At 46.8% G+C, this 27,810-nt stretch overlaps 1 protein-coding gene across 2 annotated transcripts in view; it reads right to left on the bottom strand.

Moving 5' to 3' along the window:
• EML6 (EMAP like 6) overlaps positions 1-27,810 on the bottom strand; it is a 143,735-nt gene that overhangs the window by 22,243 nt on the left and 93,682 nt on the right. The window contains exons 14-26 of one of the 2 annotated variants that reach the window (XR_003794845.1): positions 25,195-25,273; positions 21,911-22,040; positions 20,282-20,380; positions 19,100-19,273; positions 8,820-9,028; positions 7,856-8,013; positions 7,083-7,197; positions 5,404-5,592; positions 3,936-4,108; positions 3,332-3,494; positions 1,653-1,756; positions 809-962; positions 308-408 (exon numbers count right to left, since the gene is read on the bottom strand). Coding sequence is in view for 1 of the 2 variants with exons in the window: in XM_029231565.1 (XP_029087398.1) it covers positions 4,602-4,613; positions 5,404-5,592; positions 7,083-7,197; positions 7,856-8,013; positions 8,820-9,028; positions 19,100-19,273; positions 20,282-20,380; positions 21,911-22,040; positions 25,195-25,273 (1,165 nt within the window). In the remaining variant the exon portion in view is untranslated. Of the gene's footprint in view, positions 1-307; positions 409-808; positions 963-1,652; positions 1,757-3,331; positions 3,495-3,935; positions 4,109-4,551; positions 4,614-5,403; positions 5,593-7,082; positions 7,198-7,855; positions 8,014-8,819; positions 9,029-19,099; positions 19,274-20,281; positions 20,381-21,910; positions 22,041-25,194; positions 25,274-27,810 lie in introns of those variants that run through there. The other variant, XM_029231565.1, reaches the window with a different exon arrangement.

Below are 27,810 nucleotides of genomic sequence, written 5' to 3' on the forward strand. Positions count from 1 at the left end.
GAATCAGTATCTTGGGCCTCTCACCACCTGCCCCTCCAGCCAGCAATGCTCAGAGTAGCTGTTGCATGCCGTTGGCTTCTCACCAATCCCAGGACAGCTCTAGTGGGGACAGAGTCCCATCAAGAATTGGGTTGGGAGTCACCAGAGACTAAAGCCCTTCTACTTAGAAAGTCGTCACTGGATCTCTGGTTCACTGTCCCACCTCAGCCCCTCCACGTGCCCCTGGGAGGGGCTGACACCTGAGGTGGGGACGGGAGGGGGGTGAAGGCTAGGCCTGGGGGCAGAGCTAGAAGAATCAGGCTGGTACCTGCAGTCGTCTCCTCCAGTGCTGACCACGTACTTGTCGTCATGAGAGAAACGGATGTTTGTCACGTGAGCCGAGTGACCAAAGTAACGCTTATGCTTGGCCTGTGAGCAAAAGTGAATGGAAGTGATTAAGAGACCCTGTTCCTTCAGCCACCATGGACCACTTCCAGGACTCAGTTCCCCCCTCCTAGGACCTCCCTTCACCCATGGGATGCCCGTTGGGTCTGAACATCTCTGTGAGCAAGCCCTTCACTGGCTTCCTGCCTCATTCCTGCCCCACTTGTGGCCACTCTGTCCCCCCTCCATCCTCCTGGCTTCCAGGACTTCCCCTCCTGAGGGAGAGGAAAAGGTTAGGTGTTGCCAAGTCTCCCCAGGGCTGTGACAAGATTCCTCTTGTTCTAGATTCTAGATGGCCGTGTAGATGTGGCCACGATTTCCAGCTGACCGCAGAAGATCAGCCAGCCTGGAGGCAGTGCAGGGAGTTACTCTAAGGAAAACTCACAAATTTCTCTGTGCATGGGAAATCAAAGAGCTTCACGAGCCCAAAGTCGTCTCCCGTGACAATGTTCAGGCCAGCGTGGGTCACACACGCGCAGTTGACATCAGCCTTGTCTGCGTTTCGTGGCCAGATGCCAATGACTTCGTCTCCCAGGATGCTGTTCCAATAGGAAGAGGTGTGAGACGGGTGGGAAGGCTTCGTGCAGTCAGGCACCCTCTCCCAGGAACGAGGGGAATTCAGCGTGATCACGCGGCTCCTCTGGCAGAACGGCACCTGTCCCCTCCCCCTCTGAATACCTGCCCCAACTCCTGCTGTCCTCTGCCCCAGTCCCTTTCACCCTAAAAAGAAAAGTTACCTCCATCTTTGATTCTCTCCCTCTTCCCTACGATGCTTCTGAGTATATGTAGCTTGGGAGAAGTGCGGGGCTCTCCAAGCTCACGGGTTGGTGGCCTCTTTTCCCTTGACGTGGCAGGGCCCTGCTGCTTACCCTGCTACCCAGCACTGCCGGCCCTCCCTCTCCCTCCCAGGGATTGCAGGAGGCCTCACTATACCGCAGGGGGTCTGGCCAAGAGCTGGGGGATGGTTTCCCTTTGAACTTGCTAGATGGGGCTGGGGATGAGTAGGACAGATTACATAAAAAGAGGGACTTTGCGTTTCAAAAGCCCAGGTCAGACCAAAGCCAGCGGCCCAGACTGGGAGCAAGAGGCCTCCCGCCCTGACCCCACAAAGGAAAGAGCTCTGTCTCTAAGCTGCTTCGGATCCCAGCCACACACAAACTTGGAGGCTGAGGCTGGGACGAGAGTCTCCCTTGTGACCTTTTCCTCCAGAAGAGTTTTCCTCCAGTCACCTTGTCCAGGAGGCCCAGGTGATCTTCTCAATGACCGTGGCTTCGGTGACCTGCTTCCCCAGGGGGACCTCATGCACCTGGCGCTTGTAGGCTCCTGTTGACACCTGCAAGTGGGAAGCAGCCAGGCCTATCAACTTTCTTTCCCGTCCAAAGGACTCCCCTTTGGGTGTATTGCTTCCCAACCTCTGCATCCCCAGGACTTTTCACCAAACCAAGCTCAGCTCCAGGCTGCAAAGCCTGTGGTCAGCCCGTGGCAAAGTTCACATAAGCAGGGCATTATTCCCTCCGTTTTCTTGCTATTTTCCAAAGTCCTAAGGCAGCTTCTCCAAGTGTGGTTCTTGACCGGCAGCGTCAGCCTCGGCTGGACACTGGTTAGAGATGCACATTCTTGGGCCCCACCCTAGACCTACCCAGTCGGACAATCTGAGGGGGGGGTGCCCAGCAGGCTTTCACAAATCCTCCAGGTGATTCTGGTGTGCGCTCACGTTTGGGAACCCCTGTTCTCAGAGAACCAAGGTCCTGTGCAACAGAGCTGAGGCAAGTCTTCTTATGGACAGCAGCTGACGGAGATGATTTCTGAAGTATTAGGACCTGATCCTGGCTTCTCTGGGAAACTTCTAGAGGCAATTGACCATTTTCCAGCCAATGGCCGCTGCCACCATCGCCAGCCCCCTCCCTCCCTGGGGTGCTAGACCAGCCACCCCAGATTTCCCTGCTGTACAGGGATGAGCCGAGATCTTTCCCACATCAGGGCCTTCATGCAGAAGGCCTGGAACCATGTTCCCGCCCCCCTTGGGTGGCTGACTCCTACACACCCTGCAGACCTCAGCTTAAACAGCACCGTACGGAGAGGATGTCAGTGCATCTATTTAACAACAGTCAGTGCCTGTTAAATGCTCCCGCAGGGCGCTGTACTTTTCCTTCTCGGCACATAATCACAATTTGTAGGTATAGGTGTATTTTGTGACGATCTGTTTAATGCTCGTCTTGTCCAGGACAAGGCAAGCTCCAGGAGAGCAGGGACCAGGCCCATTTCATACACCCAAAAGCCTGGCGTAGCGCCTGGTTCAGTCCACACTTGATGAATGAAGCGTCCTCTCTCCTTTCACAAAGACTGCCCGACTCCAGGCTGGCTCACAAATGCATAATATTTGTTCAAAGTGCTGGAGAAATCACTGTTCTATTTTCAGCTCTAAGTGCCAAGAGTGGGAGCCCTCGCGATCCCTCCCCGCTTGTCAGTCTCCCCGGGGGCCAGTGATGGGCTCTCACTCCAGGCTGGCTGACTGGAGTCTGAGTCCTGAGCTGGAGGGACCACACTATCCATGGGATGTGGAATTGAGATGAGTAAGTGTAAGAAGCAGCGCAGGCTTCCGTGCAGCCCCAGAGAACTAGGAATTAGGAAGCCTTGAAGGGGTGGTGGTGAGAGGAGGCTCAAGACGATTAGGGCTGTTTCCCGCTTTCCTACTCAACAATAAGTACTATTTTAAATTCTATTTGACTTTCTTAAGTTCTCTAAGCCTCTGTTTCTTCATTTATAAAATAGGAGGGAAACTAACAGTACTTAAACAGTTCCAGTGAACACATTTCCTGACACAGAGTAAGCACTGATTGCATAAAAGCCATTGTTTGTAATACTATTATTAACGGTTACCCCAGATATCAGTAAAGCCAAAGCATACCTGGATGTATTTGCCATCCGCGGAAAAATCCATCTGAATGACAAAGCTTGGGATATCTTTGCAGTAGCCGATGCGGTTCAGACTCGTGCCCTGAGTGAGGTCATAGAAGTCAACTGTGTGTCCAGAAGAACCAACAGCTAAGAATCTGCTGTCTGGGCTGATTCTAGAAAAAGCAATCCAAGAGCACGGTCCGTGAGGAGGGCTGTGTAGGGCTGGTCAGGCATGAGGTCTGCTCTGGGACAGGCCTCCCAAGCTCAAAGGCAATTAGATCACACGTCATGATTCACGTGTGGTTAGCTTTTCCTAAAGTCTATGGAATTCGACAGCTTCTCTGGATCAAAACGCCCCATAAGTAAATGGATGTGTGCAGTCTTTTGTAGAAGGCCTTTTATGATAAGTTTTTAACCACACTCTTATGGAAATTAGCAAAGACATGTCTGAGAACTAACGTGTGAGAGGGTCTCCTTCCATAGTTGGCTCACTGAAAGGGACCCTCTCACAAGTGAGCTCTTCATTCCAGCCATGACCCTCCTGGAATGGGAACCATGGGAGGGAGAATGAATGCCCGCCTTTCTCCTCCCTGCCCAGACTGCCTGCTATGTACCTGATATCTTGGATAGCAGATTTCCGGTCTCGTTTCTTCCCCCAAACTTTCAGGCTGTTCACCAACAAGACGACAAACTCTCCATTCTTCATGCCAATGGCCACCATCTCCCCGTCAGGGCTGTAGGCTGCACACCTGGCCGCGTGGCCCAGGTTCACCTTGTTTAGCAGCTTCTACATTGACACAAAGTAATACCACCTGAGCCCTTGGCCGCCTCAGCTGGTCTCCAGGGGAAATCCTGCACCCAGGCCAGAGCAGCCAGGCTGCCTCTAGGGAGGCTCCAAACCGCTTGCTTCTAATAGTAGGTGTCCCTGAGTGGCTGAGGGGGGCAGTATGTTTTGACTGAGCAGCTGGAGAGACAACACGGTTTAGGACAGAGGTTGGTGAACTTTTTCTGTGAATGGTTTGGGAGTAAATATTTTTAGGCTTTGGAGTCCATATGGTCTCTCACAACCAGTCAGCTCTGCCAGTGAAGCACCAAGGCAGCCATGGACACCAACATAAACAAAAAGCATGGCTTACTTTGCAGAAACGGGCAGCAGGCAGACTTGACCCTTGGGCTGCAGCTTGCTGACCTCTTGCTCGGGGGAAGAGTTTGAGCTTCAGCATGTGTTAGTTCAGATCCCAGATCCTGGCTCTGTCCCTAGCTGGGTGTGTTTGGGTAAGTTACTTCTCCGTCTTCCCATGTGTAGAGAATCGATATTAGTATTGGTCTTGCAAGGTGTTGTAAGCATTAACGATAGCATATATGAAGCACTGGGTATGTAGTGGGCGTTAATAAACATAATCATTATGAACTAAGGAGTATAACCACCACACTTAGCCTTCTCCATGTCTGTTCTATGATCCTCACACTGAAAATATGACTGAAACATTTACTAGCCATTCTGTAATGAAACGAAGTATTTTAATTACTAGAACTTAAGTACTTGTTTTACTATCAGCTAAGACTTGGTAACATTAATCTCCCCCCCCCCCAGATTTCCTATTTGACATTTTTACTCCAGACAAGTTATTGTTTTGAAATTTTTAAATTGTTTTTCCAAATGCTAAGAGAAACCTTGTTGGGGTTTTGATTGAAATGTTCCATTTGGGAACATTTGACATTTTAAATCATTTTTAGTCTTCCTATCCAGGGAAGACATGATTTATCTCTTTGTTTTTTAGTTTTATGGGTTCTTTCATGACAAGAGAATAATCATTCTCAATTATATTATTCCTGTACTATAAATATTCATAGATGGATACATAGCTAAAAGAGATATATATATAATATGAATGGGTGTGTGTGAACGGGACTTCTTTTATTATCAGTCCCTCTAACTTAATTGCTGCCCTGTGGCCGATCTCCTGCCCATCCCCATCCCCCCTTCTGGCCTGACCCTGGCTGAACCTCCCCTCGCCCAGGGCTGTCACTGCTCCGAGGCCCACATGGGGCATCCGAGCCTGTGCAGCGTCAGCCCCTGACCTTGTCAGCCAGGTCCCAGATTCGGGCTGTGCCGTCGTTACTGGCAGAGATGAAGATGTCCTTGGAGGGGTGTGTGGCCAGGCCCCAGATCTCCCCTTCCATGTGTCCATCAATCAGGATGTTGGAAGCAGCATTTTTTTCACCAACTTCAATGATTTCTCCATCCTTGGTTCCCACTAAAATCTTTCCCTGTTGTAATCAAAACACTATTAGAAGAAAGACAAACACTACAGGATCCCACTCATATGAAGTACCTAGAATACTCAGATTCATAGAGACAAAGTAGAATGGTGGTTTCCAGGGGCTGGGGAGATGCGGCAAAGGGAGTTATTGTTTATTAGACACTGAGCCTCCGTTTCACAAGATGCAAAATGTTCTGGGGAGGGGTGGTGGTGATAATTGCACAACTATGTGAATGTATTTAATACCACTGAATTGTACACTTATAAATGGTTAAATGGTAAATTTTATGTTCTCTATATTTTGTCACAATTTAAAATAAAATAATATAAAAAAACACTATTAGAGTAACTTGGGAAAGTGCCTTTGCTGGCACTGGTATTAAAATAGGAAGAGCCAAGAAGTGTTTTGTTCTTAGCCACTGATTTGCCATCCTTAAGCGAGCCCCTCACTTGGCCTGTGCTCCCCCCGCCACCCTGGGGAGAGTTCCACCAGAGCTCTCCATCATCTCGTCTCTGCTGAACGGCCCAGTGATTGCAAGCTCACTGCAGAGCAGGGCAGCCAGGTTCCGCTCTTGGACAGCCCAAACTCTTCCTAACTTCTTCCTCGCACTGAACAAAATCCATCTCCAGATGACTTCTAGGTTCTGGGCCTCGTTCTCCCTTCATCTCCTGTCTGTCTAATTACCCTTCCGGATGATTGTTGTGTATCTATTTAAAAACAAAATTCCCAATTTCCAATTATGTAGGTTCCAAGTCAGGTTTGCCTTTTTAGTGGAGAGCATCTAGAAAGCAAATTCTTAGACTGATACCAATTCCAAAATATAAATACAAGGTATTAAATAGAGGTTAAGAGATTTGTTTTCAAGTGCTTCAGAATCTCCTGGGGACTTAAAAATAAAGAAGAAGAAAAGGAAAACACACATCAAGGTCAAGGCCCCACTCCCGAGATTCTGACTTGGCGGCTCTGGATACGAGCCTGGATATCCATGTTTAAAAGACAAAAACAAAACTCCACAGTTGTGTGTGCTATTTAGCTCAGGTACAACTTGAAAACCAACGGCTTTGAGTCAGACAGTTTGGCAGTCCTTCCCCTTCCCGGCTGCGTACCCTTGGGCATGGGCAACTACTTAACATCCCTGTGCCTAAAATAACATTGTCTATAATAACAGCAGCTAACATCTACTGACTGTGGCCATGTGCCAGGCATAATGAAAGACGCTGTGCATGTATGATGCATGCAGTCCTAACAACCCGTGTGCTGGACACAGAAAGGCTAAGCAACACAGCCAAGGTCACACAGCCAGTTCTACTGGGTGAGTCACACTCTGCACCCAGGTCTGTCTGACCATGCTAAGCTGCCTCCCCTCTGCACTAAGTCACACCCAGGAGGCTTGTTCTAAGGACTCAACCACTCAGCACAGGGCAAGCGTCCGGCTGGGAAGGTGCTGGACGAATTCTGGGCGTCGCTGGCAAAGGCCCACCCCACCCGGTGCTCACTTTGCCGCGGCACACGGAGCGCACACACTCCACCAGCTGCCCCGTCTCCAGTTGGAAGGCCCGGCAGCGCTTCATCTCCTGGTCCCACAGTTTCACAGCACCTCCTTCTTTGGTTCTGAAAAAGATCAAGAACGTAGCACGTTAGCCCTCATCCTAAGACCGCCCAGGACCCTCCGCTGCCCTCTCTCCCTGTCATCTCCGCAAGGTCCCATCCCCTCATCCCCAGGCCCAGCAGGACAGACCCTCTGGGGTGGCCCCTTTCATAAGCCCTGCTGATGAGCTACCAGAACCCCCTGAACCTGCAGATTTCCTAGACTGCTTTCAAATGCCACCACCGTGGGAGGAAGGAGAATCGAAACCTAAAAAAATCAAGCTATGTTTTTATTAGATCGAACGACGAAGAGAAACGTTTCTCCCACTTTGCAGCTTGGCTTTCACATGGTCCCGGTCTGCACTGGACGTCCGCCCTCTTCTCACCCCTCCTGCCTCCTCCCAAAGAGCCACTGACAGTAACACCTAATGGACAGCACAGTCACCTGGTCTGTTCGAGAACACCTCTCCGGTTTTTCAACTAGCAAGGCACCACCTCTCTGACCCTTACTTCTGAAGCTTCTGACCCAGGGCCCTCTGGGAGAGACGGCAGACTCATCTCCGTGATGCAGAAAAGACAGGAGAGTGAAAATCTGCATTTTCTCCAAGTTGGAGATGCTTCTGTCAGTTTCTCCCAAGACAATCCAAAAAGACCAGTTGTTCCCAGAGGAGTTCGGGCTTACGGCCGCTCTTTTCCACCGGTCACTATGAGCCCGTCCCGAAGGGTTGTGTACATTGTGAAGACGGGGCCTGTGTGAGCCTTGGCCACCAGCCGGACAAGGAAGTGGTCCTTCCACACGTAGACGTCGCCGTTGATGGCACCCGTGAAAGTGAGGTTGTTCTGTAAACAAAGAGACACCTTCCACACCAGGACACTTCCTGCAGCCCTCGAGACTGTTCCCTCCCAGCCACCCACTCCACTGCTAAGGCACCAGAGCCGGAGAAACATAAACACACTCAAATTGACCTTCTGTGCCAAGGGAAGGCGAAAGAATTCTCAAAAGAGCGTATGGTAAGGAAATCACCTAGCTTTGCGGTGTTAGTTTTGGGAACAGTTGATTTCCCCACTGAGCACAGCTCCGCTTTTTAATGCACTTCCATTCTGTGAGCAGCCTCAGGTGACTGCAGGGAAGGGCGGGACCCCAGTCTTCAAGGAGGCTTTCCTGGCCTCATCTACAGGGAGGGTAAATCCACACCTGGAGGACCAAGAGTTGGCTGTGTTCCAAAATTTCCCCAGGGGAGCTTGTGTTGGCTGAGGGCAGCCCACAGCCTGTGTGAGGGTGTCAGGGGATTTATGACACAGGAGGACTGGGGGGAAAGGGATGCTGTCCAGTGGTGGAAATGCCCCTCAGCCTCTGTGGCCATCTAGCCTAGTCGGACAGGCCTGCAAGTCAATCTGGCTCTGGAATAATGAAACTCCAGCCCTGGGTCGGGGTCCTGCTTTTTTCTGATTAACATTTTGAGGGGAAAAATACAGTCAACTCACCCATCTGTGCTAAGGAAACAAAATAGTGGTTGCAAATAATCCAGTAAAGGAGATCTGTGGAAATGGCTTCCTTGCTGTTCACAGCTTCTAGGATATACCTGCCCCCCATGCCCATGCCCAGGGGTTCAGGGTCCCGTCAGGAAGCTTCTGCTGAAACTCACAGCACCGAAGGCCACGGAGAGCATCGTCTGCATCTTGGCAGCTTCCATGGACCCGATGACCCCTTTCTTATAAAGCAGGGCACTGCCTGCCAGGGTCCAGAACTTCATGTGCTTGACTCCGACAGACACAAACTGTGTGTCTGAGTCAGGGCGAAACTCCACCACGAATATGCGCTCCAGGTGGCCCCCTCGGCTAGCAACCTTGGCACCTGCGTGGGTGAGAGAGTCTGGTGAGGTGGGTCCTACGCTCCCGGGCCAGGCAGGGGAGCTGCAGCCCAGGACAGAGGGCTCTCTGTCCCAGCAAGGCCCAGGGCACACTTCTGGTTTCTTCTTCAGCCGCCCCCTCCCACCTTCAAACACTACTCCCCGGGTGGGAAAGAGACCTTGTCTGGGAAATTTCCAGAGCAGCAGGTGCTGCTAACAGAACCCCCAACCTAACTCTACCCCGTCCCCACAAGCCACGAGCCACATCCAGGCATCTGTGAACAGAGGAGGAAAGGATGGCCCAGGAGACAGAGGTTTCCAGATACGAGAAAAGGGCAAAACAGCTTAAGGGCATCCCCCGCCTTGCCACCTCCAACAGGATTCACCCCACAGGAAGCCGCAGCCTCCCCACAGTGCCACTGGAGACACATTCCTTCAGACTGTTGTTTTCTCCAAAATTCCTCTGCTTTTAATTTCTTTAAAAAGTTCCCCACATTCCTTTTTCTTTCATGGTTTTTAGGTTTAAAATGCTTACCTTTTATATTACTAGTTCTTTCCCTCAACCTAATTTATTTCTGTTTTTGATTTCTGTCCTGAGTTTTATTTAACCTTTGTCTTAATCAAATCCCAGTTCTACCATTTATCTGCACAACAATTTTGGAAAAATTATTTTAACCTCTCTGTGCCTCAGTTTCCTCATCTGTAAATTGGGGATAATAATAGTTCCCACTTTATAAGGTGTTGTGACGATTAAAAGAATTGATAAAAGGGAAGCCCTTAGAACAGGCTTGGTGCAGTGAGGGTTCTGTAAGCAGTAACTACAGTTAGTTATTTTTATTGCTCTTTTACCTCCTTTTAAAATCTCTGAGCTTCTAGTCTTATCCCATCTATTTTTATCTCATCATTATTTTCCAGTCCTTGAAATTTTTATTTTTTTAACATCTTTATTGGAGTATAATTGCTTATCATTATTGTGTTAGTTTCTGCTGTATAACAAAGTGAATCAGCTATACGTATACATATATATATATCCCCATATACCCTCCCTCTTGCATCTCCCTCCCACCCTCCCTATCCCACCCCTCTAGGTTGTCTCAAAGCACCAAGCTGATCTCCCTGTGCTATGCAGCTGCTTCCCACTAGCTATATACACTACCAAATGTAAAATAGATAAGTTCATGCCACTCTCTCACTTCTTCCCAGCTTACCCTTCCCCCTCTCCGGGTACTCAAGTCCATTCTCTAAATATGAGTCTTTACTCCTGTCTTGCCCTTAGGTTCTTCAGAACCTTTTTTTTTTTTTTTTTTTTAAGATTCCATATATATGTGTTAGCATACAATATTTGTTTTTCTCTTTCTGACTTACTTCACTCTGTATGACAGACTCTAGATCCAGCCACCTCACTACAAATAACTCAATTTCGTTTCTTTTTATGGTTGAGTAATATTCCATTGTATATATGAGCCACATCTTCTTTATCCATTCACCTGTCGATGGACACTTAGGTTGCTTCCATGTCCTGGCTATTGTAAATAGTGCTGCAGTGAACATTGTGGTACATGACTCTTTTTGAATTATGGTTTTCTCAGGGTACATGCCCAGTAGTGGGATTGCTGGTCGCATGGTAGTTCTATTTTTAGTTTTTTAAGGAACCTCCATACTGTTCAACTCTGGCTGTATCAATTTACATTCCCACCAACAGTGCAAGAGGGTTCCCTTTTCTCCACACCCTCTCCAGCATTTATTGTTTGTACATTTTTTGATGATGGCCATTCTGACTGGTGTGAGGTGTTACCTCATTGTAGTTTTGATTTGCGTTTCTCTAATGATTAATGATGTTGAGCATTCTTTCATGTGTTTGTTGGCAGTCTGTATGTCTTCTTTGGAGAAATGTCTCTTTAGGTCTCCTGCCCATTTTTGGATTGGGTTGTTTGTTTTTTTGATATTGAGCTGCATGAGCTGCTTGTATATTTTGGAGATCAATCCTCTGTCAGTTGCTTCATTTGCAAATATTCTCTCCCATTCTGAGGGTTGTCTTTTCATCTTGTTTATGGTTTCCTTTGCTGTGCAAAAGCTTTGAAGTTTCATTAGGTCCCATTTGTTTATTTTGGTTTTTATTTCCATTTCTCTAGAAGGTGGATCAAAAAGGATCTTGCTGTGATTTATATCATAGAGCGTTCTGCCTAAGTTTTTCCCTAAGAGTTTTATGGTGTCTGGCCTTACATTTAGGTCTTTAATCCATTTTGAGTTTATTTTTGTGTATGGTGTTAGGGAGTGTTCTAATTTCATTCTTTTACATGTAGCTGTCCAGTTTTCCCAGCACCACTTATTGAAAAGGCTGTCTTTTCTCCATTGTATATTCTTGCGTCCTTTATCAAAATGAAGGTGACCATATGTGTGTGGGTTTATCTCTGGGCTTTCTATCCTGTTCCATTGATTTATATTTCTGTTTTTGTGCCAGTACCAAACTGTCTTGATTACTGCAGCTTTGTAGTATAGGCTGAAGTCAGGGAGCCTGATTCCTCTGGCTCTGTTTTTCTTTCTCAAGATTGCTTTAGCTATTTGGGGTCTTTTGTGTTTCCACACAAATTGTGAAATTTTTTATTCTAGTTCTGTGAAAAATGCCATTGGCAACTTGATAGGGATTGCATTGAATCTGTAGATTGCTTTGGATAGTAGAGTCATTTTCATAGTATTGATTCTTCCAATCCAAGAACATGGTATATCTCTCCATCTGTTTATATTATCTTTAATTTCTTTCATCAGTGTCTTATAGTTTTCAGCATACAGGTCTTTTGTCTCCTTAGGTAGGTTTATTCCTAGGTATTTTATTCTTTTTTGTTGCAATGGTAAATGGGAGTGTTTCCTTAATTTCTCTTTCAGATATTTCATTATTAGTGTATAGGAATGCAAGAGATTCCTGTGCATTGATTTTGTATCCTGCTACTTTGCCAAATTCGTTGATTAGCTCTAGTAGTTTTCCGGTAGCATCTTTAGGATTCTCTATGTATAGTATCATGTGATGTGCAAACAGTGACAGCTTTACTCCTTCTTTTCCGATTTGGATTACTTTTATTTCTTTTTCTTCTCTGACTGCTGTGGCTAAAACTTCCAAAACTATGTTGAATAATAGTGGTGAGAGTGGGCAACCTTGTCTTCTTCCTGATCTTAGTGGAAATGGTTTCAGTTTTTCACCACTGAGAATTATGTGGGCTGTGGATTTGTCATATATGGCCTTTATTATGTTGAGGTAAGTTCTCTCTATGCCTACTTTCTGGAGAATTTTTACCATAAATGGGTGTTGAATTTTGTCAAAAGCTTTTCCTGCATCTACTGAGATGATCATATGGTTTTTCTCCTTCAATTTGTCAGTATGGTTTATCATATATATGGATTTGCCTATATTGAAGAAACCTTGTATTCCTGGGATAAACCCCACTTGATCATGGTGTATGATCCTTTTAATTTGCTGCTGGATTCTGTTCGCTAGTATTTTGTTGAAGATTTTTGCATCTATGTTCATCAGTGATATTGGCCTGTAGTTTTCTTTCAACCTCTTTGTCTGGTTTTGGTATCATGGTGATTATGGCCTTGTAGAATGAGTTTGGGAGTGTTCCCCCCTCTGCTATATTTTTGAAGAGTTTGAGAAGGATGGGTGTTAACTCTTCTCTAAATGCTTGATAGAATTAGCCTGTGAAGCCATCTGGTCCTGGGCTTTTGTTTGTTGGAAGATTTTTAATCACAGTCTCAATTTCAGTGCTTGTGATTGGTCTGTTCATATTTTCTATTTCTTCCTGATTCAGTCTTGGCAGGTTGCGCATTTCTAAGAATTTGTCCATTTCTTCCAGGTTGTCCATTTTATTGGCATATAGTTGTTTGTAGTAATCTCTCATGATCTTTTGTATTTCTGCAGTGTCAGTGGTTACTTCTCCGTTTTCATTTCTAATTCTTTTGATTTGAATCTTCTCCCTTTTTGTCTTGATGAGTCTGGCTAATGGTTTATCAATTTTGTTTATCTTCTGAAAGAACCAGCTTTTAGTTTTATTGATCTTTGCTATTGTTTCCTTCATTTCTTTTTCATTTATTTCTGATCTTTATGATATCTTTCCTTCTGCTAACTTTGGGGGTTTTTTGTTCTTCTTTCTCTAATTGCTTTAGGTGTTAGGTTAGGTTGTTTATTTGAGATGTTTCTTGTTTCTTGAGATAGGATTGTATTGCTCTAAACTTCCCTCTTAGAACTGCTTTTGCTGCTTCCCACAGGTTTTGGGTCGCCGTGTTTTCATTGTCATTTGTTTCTAGGTATATTTTGATTTCCTCTTTGATTTCTTCAGTGATCTCTTGGTTATTTAGTAGTGTATTGTATAGCCTCCATGTGTTGTTTTTTTTTTACAGTTTCTTTCCTGTAATTGATATCTTGTCTCATAGTGTTATGGTCAGAAAAGATACTTGATATGATTTCAATTTTCTTAAATTCACCAAGGCTTGATTTGTGACCCAAGATATGATCTATCCTGGAGAATGTTCCATAAGAACTTGAGAAGAAAGTGTTTTCTGTTGTTTTTGGATGGAATGTCCTATAAAAATCAATGAAGTCCATCTTGTTCAATGTGTCATTTAAAGCTTGTGTTTCCTTATTTATTTTCATTTTGGTTGACCTGTCCATTGGTGAAAGTGGGGTGTTAAATTTCCCTACTATAATTGTGTTACTGTCGATTTCCCCTTTTATGGCTGCTAGGATTTGCCTTATGTACTGAGATGCTCCTACATCGGGGTGCATAAATATTAAAAATTTTATATCTTCTTCTTGGATTGATCCCTTGATCATTATGTAGTGTCCTTCTTTGTCTCTTGTAATAATCTTTACTTTAAAGTCTATTTTGTCTGATAAGAGTATTGCTACTCCAGCTTTCTTTGATTTCCATTTGCAAGGAATATCTTTTTCCATCCCCTCACTTTCAGCCTGTATGTGTCCCTAGGTCTGAAGGGGGTCTCTTGTAGACAGCATATATATGGGACTTGTTTTTGTATCCATTCAGCCAGTCTATGTCTTTTGGTTGGAGCATTTAATCCATTTACATTTAAGGTAATCATCAATACGTATGTTCCTATTACCATTTTCTTAATTGTTTTGGGTTTGTTATTGTACGTCTTTTCTTTTTCTTGTATTTCCTGCCTAGAGAATTTCCTTTAGCATTTGTTGTAAAGCTGGTTTGGTGGTGCTGAATTCTCTTAGCTTTTGCTTGTCTGTAAAGGTTTTAATTCTCTGTCGAATCTGAATGAGATCCTTGCTGGGTAGAGTAATCTTGGTTGTAGGTTTTTCCCTTTCATCACTTTAAATATGTCCTGCCACTCCCTTCTGGATTGCAGAATTTCTGCTGAGAGATCAGCTGTTAACCTTATGGGGATTCCTTTGTATGTTATCTGTTGCTTTTCCCTTGCTGTATTTAATATTTTTTTATATTTAATTTTTGATAGTTTGATTAATATGTGTCTTGGCATGTTTCTCCTTGGATTTATCCTGTATGGGACTCTCTGTGCTTTCTGGACTTGATTGACTATTTCCTTTCCCATATTAGGGAATTTTTCAACTATAATCTCTTCAAATATTTTCTCAGTCCCTTTTTTTTCTCTTCTTCTTCTGGGACCCCTATAATTCAAATGTTCGTGCATTTAAAGTTGTCCCAGAGGTCTCTGAGTCTGTCCTCAATTCTTTTCATTATTTTTTCTTTATTCTGCTCTGCAGTAGTTATTTCCAGTATTTTATCTTCCAGGTCACTTATCCATTCTTGTGCCTGTTATTCTGCTATTGATTCCTTCTAGAGAATTTTAAATTTCATTTACTGTGTTTTTTTTAATCACTGTTTGTTTGCTCTTTAGTTCTTCTAAGTCCTTGTTAAACGTTTCTTGTATTTTCTCCATTCCATTTCCAAGATTTTGGATCATCTTCACTATCATTATTCTGAATTCTTTTTCAGGTAGACTGCCTATTTCCTCTTCATTTGTTTGGTCTGGTGGGTTTTTACCTTGCTCCTTCATCTGCTGCGTATTTCTGTCTTCTCATTTTGCTTAACTTACTGTGTTTGGGGTCTCCTTTTCGCAGGCTGCAGGTTCTTAGTTCCCGTTGTTTTTGGTGTCCGTCCCCAGTGGGTAAGGTTGGTTCAGTGGGTTGTGTAGGCTTCCTGGTAGAGGGGACTGGTGCCTGTGTTCTGGTGGATGAGGCTGGATCTTATCTTTCTGGTGGGTAGGACCGAGTCTGGTGGTGTGTTTTGGGGTGTCTGTGAACTTATGATTTGTCAGTCTCTCTGCTAATGGGTGGAGTTGTGTTCCTGTCTTGCTAGTTGTTTGGCATGGGGTGTCCATCACTGGAGCTTGCTGGTTGTTGAGTGGAGCTGGGTCTTAGTGTTGAGATGGAGATCTCTGGGAGAGCTCTTGCCGATTGATATTATGTGGAGCTGGGAGGTGGAGCAATGTCCTGAACTTGGCTCTCCCACTACTGCGGCTCAGGCCTGACACCCGGCCAGAGCATCAAGACCCTGTCAGCCACACGGCTCAGAAGAAAAGGGAGAAAAAAAGAAAGAAAGAAAGAAAAAAGTAAAACAAAATAAAATCGTTATGAAAATTTAAAAAATTATTAAAACAAAAAATAAAAAGAAGAGAGCAAGCAAGCCAATAAACAAATCTACCAATGATAGTAAGCTCTAAATACTAAACTAAGATAAACATAAAACCAGAAACAAATTATATGCAGAAAGCAAACCTCAAGTCTACAGTTGCTCCCAAAGTCCACCACCTCAGATTTGGGATGATTCGTTGTCTATTCATGTATTCCACAGACGCAGGGTACATCAGGTTGATTGTGGAGCTTTAATCTGCTGCTCCTGAGGCTGCGGAGAGAAATTTCCCTTTCTCTTCTTTGTTCTCACAGCTCCCAGGGGCTCAGCTTTGGATTTGGCCCTGCCTCTGTGTGCAGGTCGCCTGAGGGCATCTGTTCATCGCTCAGACAGGACGGGGTGAAAGTAATAGCTGATTAGGGGGCTCTGGCTCATTCAGGCCAGGGGAGGGAGGGGTACGGATGCGGGGCGAGCCTGGGGCAGCAGAGGCCAGCAGGACGTTGCACCAGCCTGAGGCACGCCGTCCATTCTCCTGGGGAAGTTGTCCCTGGATCACGGGACTCTGGCAGTGGCGGGCTGCACAGAGTCCCAGGAGGGGAGGTGTGGATAGTGACCTGTGCTCGCACACAGGGTTCTTGGTGGCTGCAGCAGCAGCCTTAGCGTCTCATGCCCATCTCTGGGGTCCGTGCTGATAGCCGCGGCTCGCGCCTGTCTCCGGAGCTTGTTTAGGCGGTGCTCTGAATCTCCTCTCCTCGCGCACCACGCAACAATGGTCTCTTGCCTCTTCGGCAGCTCCAGACTTTTTCCCGGACTCCCTCCCGGCTAGCTGTGGCGCACTAGCCCCTTCAGGCTGTGTTCACGCCACCAACCCCAGTCCTCTCCTTGGGATCCGACCGAAGCCCGAGCCTCAGCTCCCAGCCCCGCCCGCCCCGGTGGGTGAGCAGACAAACCTCTCGGGCTGGTGAGTGCTGGTCGGCACCGATCCTCTGTGCGGGAATCTCTCCACTTTGACCCCCGCACCCCTGTTGCTGCGCTCTCCTCCGTGGCTCCGACGCTTCTCCGCCGCCGCTCCCTGTCTCTGCCCACGAAGGGGCTTCCTAGTGTGTGGAAACCTTTCCTCCTCCACAGCTCCCTCCCAGTGGTGCAGGTCCCATCCCTATTCTTTTGTCTCTGTTTTTTTTTCTTTTGCCCTACCCAGGTACATGGGGGGTTTCTTGCCTTTTGGGAGGTCTCAGGTCTTCTGCCAACGTTCAGTAGGTGTTCTGTAGGAGTTGTGCCACATGTAGATGTATTTCTGATGTATTTGTGGGGAGGAAGGTGATCTCCACGTCTTATTCCTCTGCCATCTTGAAGGTCCTCCCTTGAGTTTTTAATGTTTATTTTAAACTTTTCTTTCCATTTTCTTCTTATCCTTAATGTCTTAATTCCAACTTCGTCTTAATCAATCTCCCTATATTATTTACTCACATACTTTTTTTCTTCCCCTCTTCCTCGTCACTTGTATTTATTTACTTTTAAATGGCTATTAGAGTACTGGTGGGTTCTTAACATGGCTGGGCCTGTAGCCGGCCCTCAGACACTCCCTCCTGGAATCCCTTCCCAGGAATGGCTGGGGAGACCCTCAGATTACCTCTCGGGGCAGTAATTCTCTCCCTGCAGATGGAATGCCTGACTTACTGGAACAGATTCCTCACTACCTAGGGCTCAGAGCTTTTAAAAACCATGGTCCCCAAGGATACTATAAACTAATTTAAAAAACAAACAACAGACTGGAAGAAAACATATGCGATGCTTTAAAAGACAATCAGTAAAGAGCTACAAAGCATAAGCAAAAGACAACCCTCCCACCCACAGTAGAAAAAGGATTTGAACAGCTGAACTGCAGAAGAAGCAATGTAAGTGGCCAATAAAGAGATGGAAAGAGGATTAATTTCAGCAATCATGGGGAAAATACAAAATAAATAACATGTACATTTCTTCTAATCCACTGTTTGCTTTTGCCTAGTTTTAATCTCATGGACACTTCTAATTGTGAAGATGCCTGTCTCCCTCTTTGCACTGGCTTCCAGGTTGCTCAGAACAAATTTCATACAAGTATCTAGGACCTGACAACATGCATTTTATATATTAAGCTCATTTTTTTATTCCATTTAATTTTGTTTCACACACACAGACACACACACACACACACACACACAGGGGTTCCACAAGATAATTTGTTAAAGACAAATGAGAAATGAATAATACGCTCTCCAATGATAACAAAGAATGGATATAAACCTCCCTCAAAACTACATTATCTGTAAGCAGGATTTGAAGTGAAGGCAAAAACCACACATAATCAGCTCAGAAGAGCTGCTGGTTGGTGTCAGGCTATGAGACATTATCGCTGACTTAGAACCCTTCCATACAGACAAATGCTGGTTCCAACAAAGATAATGGGAGAAAATTACCAAAGGGAAGACTTCTCTTTTTCCTGGGAGCTTATTTAAAAGTCCCGGCTCCACCAATCCACTTGGGGAGTCAGAAGGGGCCCTAGGTGAGCAAGAGACAAGGCAGGGACAGGTACTGTGCTGGGGCAGGTACTGTGCTGGGGCAGGTACTGTGCTGGGACAGGTACTGTGCTGGGGCAGGTACTGTGCAGGGGCAGGTACTGTGCTGGGGCAGGTACTGTGCAGGGGCAGGTACTGTGCAGGGGCAGGTACTGTGCCTGAGATCATGCACAGATCTCCCTCTGAGATCACGGGACTCGAGAAGCCCTGGATTGGAGAAGTGCTTCCTCTGTGCCTGCCTGGCTTAGCATGCCCCAGATACAGGCGGCCTGGCTGGAGACAGACCTCATTATTAACTAACTGGATCCGCTTTTGCCACCCTGAGAATATACATGCAAGATTGCATATATTTGATCCAAACAAGACTGTAAATTTAGTAGCAGCCTGTGTGCATGCACATATTGGGGGAGGACAAGATAGAAATCTTGTCACATTAAATGTAAGCCTTAATTATAAGGTGAATCCCCATTTCAAAACTGTTAATAAAAAGAGTTTCTAAGACTATGGTGATAAAACCCCAACCCAGTTCCTGTAAGAAGGCAATCAGGGTGACAAAGCTGCAGCAGGATCCAGGGTTCACCAGACAGGCAAGGAAGTTTGGGTAGGTAGGTGATTAGGACAGAAATGGTGGAGGCTGCTGCCTCCTGTCTGAGGAGGGAGCCAGCCAGCACTGAGCCACCTTCCCAAAGCGCCCAAAGACCCTTCACTGACCAGCTCAGCACTCCAGAGGCCACGGGGTCCAGGGATGCAGTGGCAGCTGACGAGCAGCTTCTCCAGGATCCCAAGAGCCCTGGTTTCTGCTGATGTGGCAGCAGTGCCTCTGGTGGGCCGTGGAGTGAGGCAGATCTAGGTTGGAGCCCAGCCCATGCCACAAACAAGCCTCCCAGAGGGACAGAAAGCCCGCTTCCCTTACCCTCCTGCCAGCGCCAGACGGTGATGGTGTGCTCGGGGTCCACGCCCACTGACACCAGCAGCTTCCCGGTTGCGCTGAAGTTGATGTAATTCACCCCCTTCGAGTGGAAGCACCGCAGCACGGAGAGGGTGTGTTTGGTCATGGCGTCCCATACGTGGATGGAAGGTGTTGCTCCTGAATGTGGGAGGTACGACGAAGAGCTAAGGCTGGGGAATGGTGGAGCCAAGGCAACGCTGACGCTCACCTAAAAGCCGCTTTAGGACAGGTGTTCGGGGCGTTACAGTGACGGGGGCTAAGAGACCTATGGCCTGGCCTGGCCGGAGGTGAGAGACAACGGGAAACATCTGCTGTGCTTTCAGAGGCAGAGACCTAAGGGTGTTTATGTCCAACACACACACTCGAGGTGGAGTTTACACAAAGGAAACTGGTGAGGTCAATGATTTGTATCTGCAACTCAGCCAGGTACAATCAGCAAACGAGGTACATCGACATGGTTTTGCTGTGCAGATTCAAACTACTCACAGATGGAACAGCCTTACCTGGGGTCTCCGTAATATCACCTGCATTGGATGAGCAATGGCAATGAGGAAGCGTCAAGGGAAAACAATAGCTAAAATAAGTCATGTTTCTAAGAGTGAAGCACTTAACACCAGCATCAGAAAGTTCCAAATTAAATTTTAAAATGGGCATGGGTTCAATGAAAACAAGCAGGAAGATATGTTTGGAAAAATTGCCTTTGAAATGACAGAGTTAAAAGAAAACCACCACCACTCTTCACAAATGTGAATCAGTTCACATTTGTCATTGGCATTTTCCTAGGGTGAGAAGAGCCAGGCACACATATTGGAATCTACCCTTGCCAAGCGCAACCTCCAGGCTTCAGATGTGGGGCTCTTCACTTGACACCTGGGCTCTGAAAAATTATTCTCACAAGTCCCCAGGGATGGGGGCCACCCATTTATTTGGATGATGAGGCTCTGGTCTGACTTAATGGTCCTAAGGTCACCAATCACTGGTTGTGTCAACTCAGGCGACATAGATACATTCAGGGCTCAAAAAATCAAGAGTGACATCGAGAAAGGGTGGATACCAATGACCTGCCCGCTGCCTCCCCAATAACTGCTGCTAAGTCAACGTCTCTGCTCAGCTGGGAGAGCCTCGGCGGCTGCAGGACCCTCCTACCTATCTGGCTGGTGGCCACCACGTTTCTGTACTTGGGGTGCTGGTTCACCGTGAGGCAGAGGATGTCATCCGTGTGCTCCAGGTAGAAGCTCTGGCTCCCTAGGAGAGACGGGGCAGGGTGAGCAGGGGCCTGAAAGAGCTCTTGGGGCAACCCCAAAGCTTTGTGTGAGTCTTTGGAAAGGCCTTGTAGAAGCGAGAGCTTAAAGTGCCGAACTCTCACTTTCGGAATCTTCCTTAGGGAGACGGGAGATCCTTTTTTACATTTACACATTCTGTCCCAGGATCGGGAGGAGAGCTGGTGTCTGTTATCTAATCTAAACACACAAGTTCCACTTCAATCCTTCTGCATCCTGTGTGGCGCCACAGCACAGCCCAAGTGCACAGGCTTCCAGAGTCCAGAACGGTTCCTCCTCCTGCAGCCCAGGACCCACGGCTTCTCAGTGTCTCTTCCTCTGGGCAGGGCAGGGAGGGGGCACCTGGAGATAGCGCTTTGCTGAGCAAAATGGCACTACATATTAATTGGAAAGGGAAGACTAAACAGGAGAGTACTTAGGAAATCCCTTTTAATCATCTTTATCTATCAAAGTGCTAATCTCCTGAGTGCCTGGATAGCACAGGTGATGGCTTCACCCCCCTGAAGCCCTAAGTCAACATGTGTCACAGGAAGTGGAAGAAAGGACAGGAAAATCTTTATCGTCTATTGCAGCAAACAGTTTGCTGACTGCCCAAGTGGTCACTGTAAACCCACCCAAATGCACAGGAACTGAGAGGTGAGTGATGGCATGGAATACAGCACATTGCTACTAACCTGGTAACATGTGGCTAGAAAATTGAGCAAAATGTATAGAAAATTCCAAGGCCCCCCTCGCCCCCAAAAAACAAATCATTATGTGTCCAGTGATTTTACTGTCTAAAAAAATCTATGCATGAACTACAAAAAACTATGAAGGAGCATAAAAATTTGAGGGGAAGAAAAGGTTTGTTTTAAGATATAGAGCAAATAAAGGCAACATGTTACCGTGTTTAAATCTTATGGTAAAAATAAGGGTGTCTATTAAGTTAGTTTCTGAATGATTCTTTTTGCTTGAGGTGTTGCTTTTTAAACTTTTTTTTAAATTTAAGAGTCATTCTATAGTTAAGGGACATTTTAGGTATTTTTGTTTATTGTTCTCATTCTTATTGTGAATGTGGTTAACTATTCAAAACAAACAAAACTTGAAAATCTGAGTTGCTAAAAATTTTGGTGACTGTTAAAAATCAATGAGAAAAGCTCCCCCATTTTTTGTTCTTGGTTACTGTCTATAAGGGTTTCTCTACTCCCCACACCCTCCTTCTGGCTTCCCTCCATCCCTCTCGGCCTCCGTGGAGCTGATGGAAACACTGACACCTCCCTTCCAGGGCCTGAGATGAGATGTGGCTGGGTGAGGGATAAAGAGAAAGAGGGTCTGACTCTGTGAACGTGGGCCTGAGCATCTTCCAGGACTAAATGGCACCAGTCTGGAATGGAGTGGAATGGCTCTAAAGGGAAGAGACAGCTTATGCTTTGGGGCATCTAACCAGTGGGAAAGTGCATAAAAGGGCTAAAATAAAAGCCTGTGTTCAGATGGCGGTTTCTCCCAACCCATTTACCTGTGGACAGGTTCTGAACGATGCCGGCCGCGGCCGCGTGGAAGATGATGTCAGCACCGTCATTCAGGTAATGCAGGTTATTGCGACAGTCAAACCCTCTGTAGCCAAACACGTGGTCGAGAGCCAGCTCCTACATTCCCACACAAGGATGAAAGGGTCCTTAGAGGAAGTAACGGCACAGGAACAAACCCACACTTTGGGGACACGCATGTCATGGGAACCATGAGGCTGGTGAGACAGCCAACCACTCACTCCTTCTTGACCAGCTGGGGATACAGTGCAACCCTTTCTTTACTTCCTTGACGTAATAGGGGGACAGGCTAACATGTAGAACTACAGTGAGTTTTCGAAATAGAAAAGATTTGCTTCCTTGCTTCTCAGGTGAGGCAAAGCCTACCAAGGTGATATCCGGTAAAGGTTACCCAGAAGTTTTACGTCTGCGCCTTGGCAGGTGCTCTCGAAGGTGAGCTGAATGGTGTCTCAGAGCTCTGCTCTGATTCGCCCAGATGCAGCAGGGACCGGCAGAGCACAGCACTGAGGCAAATGCCATGCTCATTCTGTTGCTTGGTGCTTGCCCTACAAAGTTTCTACACCATCTACATTCTTTTCTCCCCAACAACTAGATACTGTTCTAGGTTTACAGTCTTTCTCTTCTTCCTGTCTTGTCTTCCATGACAAAAGCAGTGACTGATTCAGATCAGCTCTGTTCTTAATTTGACTTGACACACCTGTATTGCTGGCAGCTCTTCTGCACCGGGCACTTTGCTGGTTGGGGCTTGGGGCGGGGGAGGGATACAAGATTAAGAAGATATGGGTCCCTTTTCTCCAGGTTCCCTGATTCTAGCCTTTTCTCTCTCCAAAGCTTGCGAATTGCAAACATCAGATTAATTCTAAAATACCACAACACCTCCTTACTCAAAAGCATTCAATGACTTTCACTACCTATGGGTAAGTCCAGACTCCTTAAGTTGGCACAATCAGGCCCTATTCTCACATCTCCTGTGACCCTTGGTCAAGCTGACATGTCCATTTAGCTCACATATCAGGAGGTTTCCTATTTTTATGACTTTTTTTTTTTTTTAATTATTTCTCACCTGGAAAGCCCTTCTCCTCCTTTCAACTGAGTGAGCGGCTACCCACCTCTAGTCTCTTCCCCACCCCATGTGTTTCCCAGAAACTGCGTGTGTAATATGTGATTCCCCAGTCTAGGTGGACAACTGACTCAAGCTGGGCCAATCGGATAGTTTCCGCCAGGAATTTATAATTGAGGACCCGGGTAAGAGATGTAAAACTTGGGCACTGGATAGCACCACAGTCTACTAAAGAAGTTCAAGAAGTCCGCAGGAAAAGAGACGAATGCATCAGGCATGCACGAGGCCCTGCTGGGCAGAAAGAGGCACCATCTTGGCTTAGGGCAGCTTTTCAGCTCCTGGACCCTGTCTTTCCTGAAGTTCAGCTGTATTTCTTGACCTGTGCTGTGTTCTATGATAAACCCCCCGCAACATATTTCCCTTTTCCAATACAAATGTTTCAGAAATTTTCCTGCCTCGGGAGTTCGGAGCGCAGCAGAGGAGAGAGAGGAGTAGGGAACTACGGTAGTAGAGCCCGACAAGGGTGTGGAGGAGGGGGTGTGGGGAGGGTGGAGTACAGGAGGGTTAGGGCGGGGAGCATCAGGGAAGATTGCACAGAGAAGGGCTTGGAAGGGTGGGGTGTGGGGAGGGAAGAGGAGGAGGCTTCTCAGCATAAGGAGCTTGAAATCACAGGGGCCTGAAAGTCCCAGGCAGCCTCAGAGAACATTCATGGCTGTGGGGTTAGAGACATGAGTTGCAGTGGAGAATCTCAGGTGATGAGCTAGGAAGGGGGCTCCTGGGTGAGGTTCTGAAACCATGAGCTTGGATCCCATCAGGAATGTGGGAACCTCCTGGGTCTTAAAGCTGGGGTGAGGCATGAAGAGTTGTATTTTCAAGAGCTAACTCTGTGGGCAGCAAAGGCATGTGTCAAAGAGGAAAGGGAAAAGTCTGGAGGCAGAAAGAACAGTTAGGAGTCGTCTTTCAGAAAACAGCAGGTCCCCTGGAGCTGCCATCCTAACAACTGAGTACAAAGCCCTCTCTACTTACTGGCTTGGTGATCTTGGGCTGGGGCCTAACATATCACTTGACTTCTCTGAGCTATAGTGTTCTCATCTATAAAATGGAACAATAATGGTACCCACCTTGTAGGTAGATGTGAGGCATGTGTGAAATACTTGGTGGGAAGTATATATACAGCAAGGTACTGGCACACGGCAAGGGCTCAAACAACATTAGAGACAGTGAATAAGCCTGCACTCTCTATGCACCCCACTCCCTGAGTGGTACTAGGTACAGGGAAAAGGGGCCAGGTCTGGGACATTTTTGAGTTAGTACCCATAGGACCTGGAAAGGGTCTGAAGGAACCCTTCAAGGCAGGGCTGAAAGAACGTGACCCAGGGGATGTGGGGATGGGACTCTGGTCACTGCTGGGGGACACAGTACTGTGTGGAAGGGAGAGAGGATAAGGGAGAGCCATCGGGTCCAGTTAGGGTCACTTGAAGGCATCTGTGGCAGGGGTCCCCAACCCCCAAGCCACAGACCAGTGCCTGTTAGGAACCCGGCCACACAGCAGGAGGTGAGCAGCAGGTGAGCGATAGAAGCTTCACCTGTATTTACAGCCGCTCCCCATGGCTCTCATTACCACCTGAGCTCCGCCTCCTGTCAGATCAGCAGCAGCATTAGATTCTCATAGGAGCGCGAACCCTACTGTGAACTGCGCATGCGAGGGATCTAGGCTGTGCGCTCCTTATGAGAATCTAATGCCTGATGATCTGAGGTGGAGCTGAAGCAGTGATGCTAGCGCTGGGGAGCAGCTGCAAATACAGATTATTATTAGCAGAGAGGTGTGACTGCACAGAGACCGTAATAAATCAATTGCTTGCAGACTCATACCAAAACCCTATCCGTGAGTGGCAAGTGAAAACAAGCTCAGGGCTCCCACTGATTCTGCATTATGGTGAGTTGTATAATTATTTCATTAAATATTACAATGTAATAATAATAGAAGCACACAATAAATGTAATGCACTTGAATCATCCCCAAACCATCTGCACCTCCCCCTGCATCCGCAGAAAAACTGTCTTCCACGAAACCAGTCCATGGTGCCCAAAAGGTTGGGGACCGCCGTGTGGGACTTGCAGATGGTGATGTCCACCAGGCAGATCTTAGAACATCGACATCAGATTAAAAGCAAAATAGTTGAACCTCCTCACCTCAACCAATTTCTTTTTTTTGGTGATACTGTTCTTCTGGAGTTTCTCAGGCTGGGGAGCTGCTCTGCTAACGGGTGGTCTAGAACAGAGAGTGGCCAAAAGAAACACAGTGTTGAACAAAAGACAGCAAGGTTGCTTGTCCAGCGAGGTCAGCTAAGACCAGTGCCAGGCTCTCTCCCCTCCCCCACTTGGAGGACCCCACGCCTGGGTTTGATCTGTCCTGCCCCCTCCCTCCCCCCCCCCCCCCCACCCCAGGAAAAGCTGTTTCTGACATTTTGGGTCCTGGATTCACAGGCACCGGGTTGGGCTTCCCCACACGTAAGGCATCAGAGCCAGGGTCAGTCCCTCTCTCCTGGGAGCCAGGAAGACTGCGTGAGCCATAGGGGCTGGTCTTAAAACTAAAGAGGAGCCTAAGTCTGGGAAGGAAGAGGCCACACTTCCTGAACCCACCGGCCATTCTTCAGACAGGGATGTACCAACACTGTTCAGAATTAGGTGGCCAGAGATCATGGCGTGTTGTGAAGTAGGACTTATAAGCCATGCCTGGGAACGGGCCCTGAAGGCCAAGTGCCCAGGTCATTCTTGCCACACGAAAGGGCACGTAGGAAGCAAAGGCATGAAAGACAGAACAAACTCCTCCACTGCCCTGTCCCTCAGGGTCATGGTCTGCATTCAACTGCTACCACCATGCCCAAGGTTACTTTTCCCTGCTTGGTTTTGGAGATCTGGGCCTCCAATTTTAATTAAGAGATTTCTTTAATGGGTAAGCCCTCAAGGACTTGTATGAGGAGGGCGATCTTTTGGTAACAGGGACTTCCCTCAAATCAGACTTCTCTCAGAGTTTAGGGGCCCAGGGATGGACAGGTGGGACCTGCATCTGCTCCCACCGCTTGCTCAAATCCATTAGCTACGGCTCTTGGGCTATGCAAAGAGAAAGGATTACCTGGATCCCCTTGCGAGCAGCACACAAAGCCAAGTGAGAAACTTAGTACAGGTCAGAGCCACACTAGCAAGCACCTCATTCATGCACAAGCATCGTCCAAGTGAACAGACATTCCCGTGTGGCACACACCATGCTTCCCGAGCATGCCAGCAAAGAGCTAAAACAGAAATGAAAGAGTGCACCGCTCTGCAAATTCAGAAAGCTCATACCCTGGCGTCTCTGGGCAAACTCTGCACTAAAGCGCCTACAGGATAGGGAGAAAAAAGGAAGCCTTGTCACTGCTTCCGCACCCTCTATGGACTTTGCCAGTGCGCCTGGGGCCACTGCTTATTTTAGAGTGTGCTGGGGAGAAACTTATTGTCAGAAGAACCATCACATCCTCCTGGATGTCGTTGGGAGTTAGGCACAATGGCTGCTTTGTTTCTGACTCAAGTTCAACTAATAATTTAGCCTAATCGTTCGCAGTGTTTCTTGGGAGGGCAGCTTGCCTGCTGGAAGGGCTCGCGTTTTTGTGCTGGGGAGAAACAAGGTAGCTTTATTTTCTCAGAAACTCTTCAGTCAAAACACGTTATGTAATCATAAGTGATAATTGGACCAAATGGCATCACAATCACCACCGGAGAATGGGGAGAGAGCGCGTCTCTGCAAAACGACACCCCCGGCTGATATCATCGCCGCCAAATTGAGCAAAAGCGGGAGGCCGGGGGCAGGCCAGTTTTCACAATTAGACTGCCTTCGCATTAATTATCGCTTCCCGGGACATCTGCTCTTTCTTCTGTTATAGTGGAACTTTTAAATGAAATCCATGGGTTTCTCCTTCCACCTAAGAGTCTTCGAATGTATGACAAAAGCAAGCCAAGGTCTGAGATGGGAGCAAGGGGACGCTGGGACTAGAGCACGGTTCATAAGGCAGAATTTGAGATTACACGCAGGGCTCGTTTTCAGGGCATACACAGGTTGTATAATATGTCACATATTATACAGTGTATACAGAGTATGCATACAAGCACAACCACTGTGTATTTATATATACAGGAGATTGTGTATATATATACACGTAGAGGCAATCTGATGCTTTTTTTCACCTTGATTTTCAGTTAAAAACTGAAAAGTAAAGCAATCTCAGAATGTTTCTTTCTTATTTCACAAGCATGTTTACAGCTGTATTGCTTCAAAACGGAAGATGAGGGGGCAAAAGGCAGAAACCTGCATTGTGGCAAATTCAGCAGAGTGTAAGTATAGACCCTTCACGGTTGTGAATTCTGCATGAACGCTTAGTTCTAGATGCTCATCGAACACCTGGGCTTTTGCAGAGTGCTGTGCATACTTACTTGACAATTCCCTGCCTCCAAAGGAAAGCAAGTTAAAACACAATACAAGCATTAAAGGCTTCTTTCCAGGCATCTATAAACAGGGTTCATAACATCAGATGTGGTAGGGACTGCCAACAATTTCAAACACAGCCAAACACTGCAGGTTTAGCATTTTTCAGTGGATCTAAATCCTTCCAGATTCAGATTCCTTTGGAAACGTGACTCTGAAAAGTTTTGCTGAGGTGGGAAAGAGTAGAGTGTGTGAGAACATTCACTCACTTTTCAGTCCAATAAACTCTTTATAGCTGGCTGTTCTCAGCTGGCACACAGGACGGGAGAGGGAGGAGGCCGTGAGTGCAA

Source organism: Monodon monoceros, unplaced genomic scaffold (assembly GCF_005190385.1).
Source record: "Monodon monoceros isolate NGI ecotype Baffin Bay Population unplaced genomic scaffold, NGI_Narwhal_1 Super_Scaffold_19, whole genome shotgun sequence".
In the NCBI taxonomy this organism is placed as follows: domain Eukaryota; kingdom Metazoa; phylum Chordata; class Mammalia; order Artiodactyla; family Monodontidae; genus Monodon; species Monodon monoceros.